Consider the following 11,913-nt stretch of genomic DNA (forward strand, 5'->3'; position numbering starts at 1 on the left):
GGTTGCTGGCTGGTGGACTCTGCCTTGTGGCTCTCTCGTCTTTCTAAAAAAAGGACTCTCTTCAAAATGTTTCGTCTTTTAAAGGATTCCAGTCAACTAATCAAGACCCACCTGCAATGGTGGAGTCACATCTCCCTCTCATCCAAGGTTAATAGCCACAATTGGGTGAGTCACAACTCCGTGGAGATAACCTAATCAAGTTTCCAACATATAGTATTGAACAGGGATTAAAAGAAAAGGCTGCTTCCACAAGATTGGATCAGGATTAAAACACAGCTTTTCTAGGATACATAAATTCTTTCAAATCGGCACACCATCTTAGTGGGAAAATGAGAAATTATCTTTAAGACATGTAGACAGGCAATGTCCAGTAGGTGCATGCTCTTAGAAGTAAGATCTGGGCCAAATTCCAGGGAGTAGCAGGAGGGAAGGCTCCAACAGAGAAAAGTGATGAAACATGATAAGGACTGAAGAGTGATCATTAGACCTAGCAAACAGAAGTTCATAGATCTCCTCAGCAAAAATAGCTTCAGTGGATTAGTGTGAGTGGAAGCTGAATTACAGAGAGGGTGGAGGAAGGAGTGGGCCATGAGAAGTGAAGATATAGAATAGGTCTCTCTCCTTAGGAATTCAACATGGGAAAAGAATCAGGGACTGGAAGGCCAAGGAAGGGTTGGAGATTGGAGGAAAGGATAAGTGCATCAAGATAAGATTATAAATGTTGGCCAAAAGTGGAGGGAATGGTAATCATATTACCTTGCCAATGCAAAGATGGTCATCTGTTATATACTCAGCTCATGCCAAACATGATGAGAAAAGATTACAATTATAATAGTAGTGAATTACTGTCATTTTTTTTGTACTTATGTGCCAGACAGTGTATTAAGTGTCTCATTGATATTTTCTTTAGCTCATGAACAATTCTATGAGGTGGATATCATTATTCCTACTTTACAGATGTGAGGAAACAGAGGATTGGAGAAGTTGAGTAAGGCCTTGATGAGTAAATGTTATTAAAGCATAGCTGTATTATTTGGACTCCAAGAATATTTGTAGTTAATTAAATCACATCTGTCTTGAGCTAATTTTTCAAAATTTCAAGTAAAAAATAAGATTGTTAGCATCTTTTTCTTCTTGTCCCCTTCATATGTTGTTGCCTGACACCACGTGATGTCCTATATTGGGACAGTTTGTTGACCTGGGCTTTTCTTAAAAAGATCCAAGAACTGATGTTATCATCGATGAGAGGCAGACCAAGCATGGTTGGTGATTTGATGCTTCCTCGCAGGTAGGAAATATCTAAAAACGGGGCTAAAACAAGAAAGAACTAAGCCACTGACTACATAGGTCTTGTGTTTTCTTTTTTCCTTGAAAGGTTTTCATTTCAGGCAACTTTGAAGTTTTCTCTTCTACTATGATTTAGAATATGGTTAACACTGGGACAAGCATTAGGAAAGCCGAAAGAAGGAAGGGTCTAAGATATTAACCACTGAAGACTGAAAAAGCCTAAACATGCATTCTGGATCTTGATTTTTGGCAGGGGGGAGGGGCAGGTTTAATAACATTTTTTCCTCTGTGGATGGCAACAACTAGTTTAGAAATCAAGATCTCAGCTGGATTAACAACTGAAGGAGTGGCCATGCTCACTGGACAATCCACATAGGTTGTGAAGGTCAGACAGCAAGCATAGTGCCATCTCCATGGTCCCAAACCTCGTTAAACTGGGACTTACGGTGCTTAAAGAATTATAACCACAACAGAAGGCTTGACAGGTTTTTGTAAAGGTAGCTGACTTCAAAGTAAGTTTTTAATCATTAAAGCATACATTCCCAATCATCACATTTTCATATATTGGAGTTTTTAAACATCTTTTTTTCCAGAGACAACTCCTAACCTGACAAGAAATGTCATCAATTGTACAAAGCTAGTGACATATGATCTAATGAACAACACCCTTGTGAAAAACAAGTCACTAGCAGGTAATTCCTATTTTATGTAGCAAACAGGGCTGCACATTTATAATTTTATCTTGAAACTCCTCCAGTTGCATTAGACTAAATCCTTTAATTCTAATAGTTTTCTTTAAAAAAATATTAAATCATTTTGAACATTAGATAAAACTTTTTTGAGAAGTAGAAAAAGAACAAAACCCTCAGCTTCTCGAAGTTTTGTTGCAACAAAACTACCACTGCATTCTTATTTCAGTATTATAATTTAATTTTTAATATATGGGTCTTTTGTCAGGATCTTATTCTTGATACAACAGAATTCAATGAGTGAGTCATCCTGAACTGTATCCAAAAGCAATGTAAGGAACTCATTCATCCCTGGTTTCATCTAAAAAGTAGCACCAAAGCATGAATTCCTAAGAACACTATTCTAACAAGTTCTAGGGACACTGAAGTCCTACTAATACAATGACTTTGATTCAGTAAAAAAGTATTATGTACTTAATATATACTGGGCATCAAGTCAAGTCCTGAGTGACAGAAAGCTGACAGGTTATTTTCCTGAAGCACTTACAGTTCGCTATGTCATGCATTATTCTCCATCTTTGTATTTATTCATCTCATGCTCTCAGGGACCTCCTCTTATCAACAAACATGTTTATACAATATTTCAAATAACTAAAAAATTTCAGCCTCCCCAGAAGTATAATGTTTCATTGATCCAGTTTAGGTGACTTCTCCTGCCTCTTTGTGTTGACTGATATTGCTGGATTTTGCACAACCTTCTGAACTCTCCAGTGGATGTGGTGAATCCAGGTTTATTAATTCTCCAGGACAGTACACAAGTATGTCCAAATATATAATGACAACGCTCACTAAGGAAGGACTGCCAGCTTTTCTCAAAGGCTAGGCTAGAATCTGTATCTGTAAGGTTGCATTCAGGATATCTGCATGCTTTATGACACTATCTTGTCTAAACAACTGACATTTAGCTTACCAGTCTCAGAATATGCAGTATATTTGCATGTACTTTTCCTTGCCACAAATTCCACTGTGCCATTAAATAAAAAGCTGTGATATTACAATTTTCTCAACCTTGAACAGAGGCTTGTTTGAAATAGTGACCTCTCTCCCATCCCTACTGGTTGAAAATGTAGGCAGTGTTTTATTTTCTCAGGGCAGGAGAGCTATAAAGTGAAAAGTAAGCATAATAGAGGACCATGAAAAACACAAGATTTGAGTTTCACTATTTTGATTTGGTGGGCTGTTTTTAAAATTATATTTAAAGCAAAACTAGAAGAAACTCATTGCCACTGATAGAGAAAAGTGATGCAGAAAATGATGTCTGGGTAATTTTTATGGCCTCCTAGAAACAGGTATTGGGCATTTTCCTATAAAAATGTTTCCTAAGAAAGGGTAGCATGAACTAATTTATCAATGTAATCAATAAGGATTACACTAGAAGTAGAACAATAATATTCTAAAATCCTTTAAAATTATAAAACAATGCCTCAAACCTTATAAAATCGGCATGTTTCATACGCATTATACAAAATGTTCCAATTCACCATATCTATACTTGCAATACATTGATTCAAAAAAGTATATAGTAAAATTCACCTAAAATTGATGTACTAGTTATTAGCTACTAACCATTTAACAAAAATTTTATTTTTTTTTCAAATTTAAAAATCATCTGGAGGGTGCATGGGTGGTTCAGTGATAGAATGCTCGCCTTTCATGTGGGAGACCCAGGTTTGATCCCCAGACTATGCACCCAAAAAACAAAAGCAAATACAAAACAAAACAAAAAATTATATGGAGTGATTTTTATAGGCTAGATCTCTTTAAAAATCTATGCAACAAAATGTTAACCAATGATACTTTTTCTCCTGGGACATTTCCTTGTTGCATTCAGCCATTTGAAATCAATAATTTATTCTGTACTTTGACAAAATTCATAAAAATAACCAAACTAATATGTCAGCACTTGACAGTCTCTCAAGGACAATAATTGCCAGGATCAGAACAGCACTAATTCTTAACTATGAAATGTGATCCACTCATTCATTTCTTCTTTGCTTTTCTCCTCTTACTTCCTCTCCTAATATTTACAACCTCTTGTTCAGAAAGGAAAACAAATCAGAGTTCTCCCTCCCCATAAGAAAAGCCTTGAAAACAGAGTTAGTGAAAAGGGTTTTGCCAGAAGGGAGGAGGCATGTTTTGTTTGTTGGGGCTGAAAGGATGTTTATGATTTTGAATAGATGTGATAATCAGGGTTCTGTTATTTTTAAATAGGTTATCTAGCGAAAATGAAATTTTAGATAGAAGAGGGGAAAATGAAGACTAGGTCCTCCTAAGCATGTTCATTTGAGAAGAGTGACAAAATGATAAGCATAAACAGCCTCTACTATTGTAGTTTTAAGAATTTCAAACAAACTAATTGAATGGTGACATACTTTTTTTTACTTCAAAGGAAGGTTTGTGCCTTCCTTTCTGCAATTCGGATCCTGGAATGTCATCATGTTTGTGTTTTGAACAGCTGAAAAAAGAATTGACAACATCGAGGCAGACTTCAGACTGCACCACAACTTCAAGAAAAGGATGTGATAATACCAGTGGAAATTTTTGCTGACTGGATAATCAAAAACCTATTCATTTTGTGACTGGCTTTTTAAAAACAAATTTATGACTGAATATGAAGAACTTTAAAATTCAAACTGCTAGAAAAGTAAAACTGAGTGAATGCATTTTATATTTATAAATACTTAAAATGAAAAGCAGTCAAGGAACAATTACTGCTTTAACCACCACAATATCTTTACTGAATAAGATATTCAAAAAAATATTGCTATTACAACTTTAAAAGTTTCTTTTGGATCTATACTTGGTTTTAAGACTGGAAGTTCACTAGAATACAAAATTGCCTAATAGCAGGTGAAGGTCTTTAGAATTAGTAGGCATAAACTTAATGTTATTTGTAGTTTTGATTTTTAGAGTACATTGTATGGCACGGATAACAACTTCTGATTTTAAGATACTATATTCATTTGGACAATATGAATATTAGAGTCATGGTATCTATCCTAGAATCACAGAATTTTAGGCCTAGCAGATACCTTTGGGAAGACAAGGGAACAGTCTGAGGTTCCTACTGAGATGAAAATGCTTGCGTGGGTGTGTGTATATGAATATTACAATGCAGTGTGTGTGTGTGTGTGTGTATGAATATATACTCGGCAGCTTTCTGGCAAAACTACATTCTTCATTAGCACATGTAGTAACCTTTTTCATAGCCTACAATTTGAGAGCAGAATAGATAAGGAAAGAATAAGTCAGAGATGAAAAGAAAATTAAGACAATACCCAACCTTGTCTCAAGCCAATAAGGAATGACAGCAGAAGGTCCAAACAGTCTACAGGCTGTCAGGCACCGTTCTTACTATGTTTTGATCAGTACTACTTTACACTTATGTTTTCTCCCCCCTTGATGTCATGAGGGTTTTCTCATGCTTATTTTCATCTATCTGTTACCTGTAAAAGCAGCTTGTAGCAGACAGCATCACTGTCCTGCACCTATCGCCTTGCTCACACCACTTTGGGTTGGCTGGGCTGTGTTGCTCTGCAGGCTTCAGGTGAGACTCCGCTCCTCATCTCTACCAGCTTCTGGAGGCTGCTGGCATTCCTTGGCTCATGTTCATATCAAATCACTGTCGCCAATAATCAAATCTCCCTGTTTTCCCCTTACAGGGACACTTGTGATTACTGGGCCCACCCAGATAATTCAGAATAGTCTTCTTTCTCATCTCAAGATTTTTAATTTAATGACATCTACAAAGTTTCTTTCACCATATAAAATTATATATATATATATACACACACACACACACACAGAGCATTATAATATACACACACATACACATATACTGGAACATTTCGAAGCTACACAAAAAGGACTGAGGAAGCTATGTATTAATATGAAAATAGCTTTAAGATATATTTTAAATAAAATAGATCCATAAGTACAAATTATTCTTATCCTCTGTAAGAAATGGGGTGGGGTAGATATAATTTTTGGTGGCTTCTTTTAAAATGAAGCAAGTTTTCAGTTTCGTAATCAAGTATTCTCATTTAATAACAACTTAAGCAGGCAATCAGTAGATGAGTTAAAAAGTCATAAAATTAAAACTTTCTTTTCATCAGGTTGATTAAATAAGAAAAACAATTTTTCATGAATATAAACAACTTAAATGATGGAGAGGATGAGTTGAAAGAAGAAATATCAATAGGAAGTCTTATGATAATTTCAACATATTCTTTATTTGCTTGCTTAACATTCCAAAGTGACATCACATTTTACACTATTGCTTTTACATAAGAAATTAATGGTTTTACCCAAATTAGATAAAAATCAATTTAAGTTGCCGACTGGCAATTTTTTCCCCAGGGAAAGTTACTGCTTAAATATTTTTTGAATACTTTAACAGAAATACAGAATCACCCTATATTAAAAATGAAGTAGTTGTGTCTTACCTGCACTACATTTTAAATTTTCTTCACCAAAAGCTGAAACCAGAAAACAAACGTTAAAGTCATGATTTCTCTCAGATTAACAATTCCATTTATCGTCATTAAAAAATTGTTCATATGGAGAAGTTCATTATATGTAAATGAAAATTAAGCCTCCCCAGGCTTGTTCGTAGAGAAATAGGGTGGAGCTTTATCTTGAGAAAATAGTTGCTGGTCCCTATTCATCATTTCAAGAAGGATAATGAACATTATTGCCCTCTAAGCCAAATCTTTTCTTTACTGTGCCATGATAAGAATTTAATCTTTTCTGTTCTAGTTTGAGCAGTTCACTTTTCACACTCATGTAATGCTTCTCCTTTCAGCATATCTTTCACCAAGTCCCATTTCACTGAATATTCTCAATGGGGAGAAACAGTACATGAATAATTATGACGACTGGAATAAAAATCAAGAGTACATATATTTTCACGTAGAAAAATACACACAAATCCAAGTAGCTCTTAAAATAGAACAAAATCAGGATGGGCATTTTCAAGAAAATGATTCTGTTTTCTAACTGTAAATAGTGCCAATAAGTCACTGATTTGTACATCTACATATATCATATTTAAATGCAGAGAGGTTGGTTCACTGGTAACTCCTGATTTTTCCCACTTGTTTAAAGATTGTCTTAGGGAATATATTTGAGCTATAACCCTTTTAACTACATTTTTAGACCATTCTTGTCACTGGCAAACTCCTTTCAACCTTCCATACACAAAGGTTCATTTCAACATGGATTCACTTCTTGATGCTAAAACACACAAAACTTTCCTATTACTACAATGTCAAAAACATTCTATACTACTTTGGCATTATATTAATTATTAGAGAAACAGGTAAGATGCTAAATACAGACTTGACAGCTATGCAATCCTAACATACATGTGTTAAAAACAAGAGAAAGCGGGAAGATAGACATAATTATCATATTTTCCTTTTCATGTATGTCGCTACCACATATAAATAAGAAGGCTCATGTCACATTCTAATTTACAACTGGTGACATTTAGTTTGGCTTCAGTTTTTTCTGAAATTGTTACTGATTATTTTAAGCAAAAACAGAATAATATCTATACTGTACAAAAGAGGCAAATTTAAATACACTATTGTGCAATGATTTTTTACACATCATTACAATTTTTTTCACTCTAAAAGAGAAAAATTTAACCACCTAAATTTCCTTTTTCATACACCAATAACTCTTTTATTAAGTAAACAAAGGTTTAACTTGTTCAAGATCTCAGTTGTTGAAATTTTAAAATGTAAATATTTTCAGCATGAAAATTAAAAGACTAACAGAATTGCTTTCCATATATAAGTTAAATTACAGTCCTTGATACAATGAACTTCAGTAGTTAACACCTGATCCCTATCAGGATTTTACTACACATCCTATAATTCTAGTAGAAGATATAGCATGAAAACATTTAAAAAAAAAATTAAGATACTCCCAAGGCTGAGAAGGCCACTAAAAAAAAGAAAATTTTAAATTCCTGTCAGACTGGAAAGCTAGATCCCGCTATTATAATAAAATGAGCAAACTTTAAAAAAAATTTTTTATCTTTTTTGAGAAAATAATATTAATGCATGCACTTTTAATGTATGCACTTTGCAATGCTACATCTGTTATTTTCCAATGAGATATTTCCTACCACTCTTTTCTTGGGCAAATTTTAAGAGAGGTTTGTCAATAAATATGAATACATACTTTAAAGTCTCAGGGCTTACAATGTTATATGAAAGTCAGTCCTTAAACACTTGATGTACATCACTTTAAAAGATGTGGTCAATATCAACATGTTTTAGATTAAATCACATCTTTAACAGTTTGGTTTCTATAGAATTTAGTAATCAGATGAACCTTCCTATCTTAAACTCTTGTAGTTTTGCTGTGAGTAAAGAAGAAATTCTACACCATTAGAATCTCATCCCTATATAATCCTTGATAAACACTTTGCTGCCCTCCTGAGAATTTAGGAGAATAAAGCTATACGAAATGAATGACCATCCTCCTCAGGCTAATTCAGAATCCCACAGACTTAACAAATACCTATGAAAGCCATACATCATCTAGAAATACCATGTAGTCAGAGAAGAGTTAACAGGAAGTCAAATAAACCAACAACGTTTAACTGAGATCTTTAAAAATCTTGAAGTTTTCCTCTTATTTAAGTTTCAAGGACAGCTTTATTGAAATAGACCCTGTCCTGTGATTACAAGGAAGATGTTCTTAGCAACAACATCTCTTTTCATATATGTAGATAGAGAACCCTCATAAAAGGTCCTCATACTGAGCACCAACTAAGGTTCTTTTATGCAACTGATAAAAGTCAACTACTAAAGATGAGAAAATGCCTCTACGCTTCAAAATAACACTGTGATATATTGTCGTGTGCTATTGTAAAACAAATAAACAAAAAAACCAGTCACTAATACTATCATTTTCTTGTTATCTTTTATGCTCAATAATCAGGGAAAAACAAAGAGGAAGACATGCTTCTTGATCCTCTCTGACATATCTATGCTCTTGCTGCTACTAAGGAAGCTATATTAGGACATGTGATTGACAAAAAAAATCATGAAAACTAACTCTTAAATGACCAAGAAATAAAAATAAAATAAAAATAGCTACTTTCAAACTATTAAAACAAAATATCTTAAAAGCTTTTTAAAGATACCAACCTGATAGCTATAACACACAAAAAAATTGACTTTTACACATTTTAATCAACTGATTTAATACAAATACCTGATTTATACTTTTACACTAAACAGGTTAAGTCCCAAGTTCCAAACTGCAGCTTACATGACTCTACAGAGGGAATCTTTGGAAGAGTAAAGTACCTTTGGAGAACAGTGTATAAATAACTGTAAACATACACTGATTGTCTACTAGCTTTCTTAAATAGAATTTCTGAAACATTTTTGTAAGAAATTATATATAACAAGTGTAATTGATCAGATAATCCCTATTACAACATATAAATTCTATTGTGTGTGCAAAATATGGTAGAAATAGAAGGTACTGTAGATGGTTTATACTTTTAAAGTAAGTGTCACATTATAATTAAGTAGAAGTCCTTTAATCTTTTCATGAAACTTCTCTCTATACAGGTTGAAATACATAATACTTTCTGGCTTTTCTTCAAACCAAAACTTGTCAAATTCATAGAAAAGATAACCTGTAGTTAAAGAAAAACAAAACAAAACATAAATACAGTACTCAATAGTTAAACTACATTTTTAAAGTATATAACTATTCTTTAAATTCTGTATTAGAATACAATAATGAAAAACAATCTTAAACAATTAGAAACCTGAGGAATTTCATAACAAATATTTTTGTATGTTCAGAGTAATTAGCATTTTTAATAAAATATTTAATGCACATTGACTATTTGTCTCCAAAAACAAAAAGGTCCCTCAAACTTGAGAGTTAGTACTTTCAAAAGCTATCTTGAAAACAGGAAAAGAATGACCCCTAAAGCAAAAGAGACCCCTAAAGCACAAAAGTAAAAATAAAAGAAAATGTTGGGCAAGGATAAAGTACAAGAAAGCTTTTTCTAGTTGATTTCTAAACCCAAAACTTATTTCAACTTTTTCAAGTAACTATTAACTATTAGTATCTTCTGTTTTGACAAGGCTTGACGTCTTTTCAATCTTTAGTACAGTAGCCAAATTAATTCTCATAAGGTTAAAAGCATTTTATGAGTTAAACATGTTAACAGCTATATTTTATCAGAAAATTTGTCTTTAAAACCACTCCAAGACTTCCAGGAAGATGGTGGAATAGGATAGGCAGAGCTCACTCTTTCACTGTGGAAGAACTAGAGAATGGGACAGTTGTTTCAGGGTATGAACTACCAGAGAGGGACTTCAACATTATTTAGGGAGGATGTGGATAAAAAAGTGGAAAAATTACGACTGAAAGGTCTGGGTGAGAGTATTCAACTGTGACCACACCTGCGGATGGCTACTATGCATGGCTGGAGCAGGAGCCAGAGGAGTGGCACATGTCCACCTCTGCTGCCAGTTGGGAAGATCATCCTTTTCAGTCCCAAACCCTTCATGGGAACCTGGGAGCCAGCAAACTCGTTTTACCACACACAGAGACCTTGCTGTGGTGCCCAGTGCCTATCCCCCATTCCTGATGCAGGCCGCTGTGGGCACCTGTTTTGGGGGAGACTTAGGTTTTGGGGGAGACTTAGGGGCCTTGCCTCAGAGGAGGGGGGGACACAGAGCAAAGCCAGTCTGACAACTGGCTGACAAGAGACACTCTAGGTCGTGCTGCCTCCATCCTTTCTCTCACCGTGTGGTGTGCATGGGCCAAGAGGAGGAAAAAGGGAAGGAGCTGCCATGCAGCATCAGGAGCTCTTTCCCCACCCCAGAGGCCCACGGTGCACACCAGCCTTGGTCTTCCAGGCCAGTGAAAAGCAGAGCATTTCTAGGCTGGCTGTGGGTTGGGGAAGTTGAACCCCACAGTCCCACAGCCTGAGGTCATTCCACAAGGGAGCCTGGGAATCACCACAAGCCAAATCTCTGTGGAGGTACACAGTGCCCAGCTCCCACCTCTAGGGCTGCCGGATTCTTGCATGCACAGAGACCCCTGGCATTGAGTGGAGTGTTGCCTGGTTGGGTCCCTACTCAGGAGGTCTACCGCAGATGGGAAAGGTGGGCTCATGGGGAAGAGGAAGTCTAAGAGTGCCATCTGATGGGAAGATGGAAAGCACACTCTGGCAAACTGCTTTTCTGCCCAGCCTTTAACAGACAACCAACTAAAGTTAGATTTCCTGCATGAGACCCTGGTCCTGGTTTGGCTAGGAAGTACTGACAAATGAAGTGCCACAGGAGATCTTCAACACAAACCCAAGCAACTACAAAATCTTAACGTGACCAAGGGAAATCAACTTTCAAAATAACTTTATCAAGATAATCAAATGCCTAGAATTGAACAAAAAAAAATTACAAAGCACATGAAGATGAAAGAAGATACAGCCAAGCCAAATGATCAAATTAAAAAATTGGAGGAAATCAGAATTTGGCACAACTAATCAAAGATGTTCATATAAATCTCCTAAATAACTTCAACTGGTAGGCCAAAGACATAAAGGATATAGAGAAGAAATCAGAAGAGCATAAAGAAGAATTTAAAACAACAGAAAAATAGCAGATTTTAGTATCAAAGATATTATAGATCAAATTAAGAATATATTAGAGACAAACAATTGCAGATTTGAAGAGGCAGAAAAAATAAGGAACTAGAGGACAGGACAGAACAACTGAATTCTAATGTACAGAAGAGCAAAATGTAAAAAGGATGGAAAAATCTGATTTGGATCTCAGAGAAATGATGGACAACATGAAGCACAAGTGTATGAATCACTGCTGTCCCA

At 35.1% G+C, this 11,913-nt stretch overlaps 2 protein-coding genes across 3 annotated transcripts in view; one reads left to right on the top strand and one right to left on the bottom strand.

Moving 5' to 3' along the window:
- Nucleotides 1-1,579: 1,579 nt before the first annotated feature.
- On the top strand, nucleotides 1,580-4,584 carry UCP1 (uncoupling protein 1). The gene is given in 7 exon segments (XM_077139599.1): nucleotides 1,580-1,784; nucleotides 1,881-1,979; nucleotides 2,680-2,730; nucleotides 2,733-2,756; nucleotides 2,759-2,794; nucleotides 4,426-4,477; nucleotides 4,479-4,584. Coding segments are annotated over 7 exon segments (573 nt in total).
- A 1,677-nt stretch (nucleotides 4,585-6,261) lies between these two features.
- ELMOD2 (ELMO domain containing 2) overlaps nucleotides 6,262-11,913 on the bottom strand; it is a 74,358-nt gene continuing 68,706 nt past the window's right edge. For both annotated transcript variants that reach the window (XM_077139973.1, XM_077139972.1), the window contains exon 9: nucleotides 6,262-9,702. In XM_077139973.1, the coding sequence (XP_076996088.1) occupies nucleotides 9,557-9,702 (146 nt within the window). In that variant the 3' untranslated portion in view covers nucleotides 6,262-9,556. The remainder of the gene's footprint in view (nucleotides 9,703-11,913) is intronic.

The sequence above is a fragment of the Tamandua tetradactyla genome, chromosome 22 (genome assembly GCF_023851605.1).
Source record: "Tamandua tetradactyla isolate mTamTet1 chromosome 22, mTamTet1.pri, whole genome shotgun sequence".
NCBI lineage: Eukaryota > Metazoa > Chordata > Mammalia > Pilosa > Myrmecophagidae > Tamandua > Tamandua tetradactyla.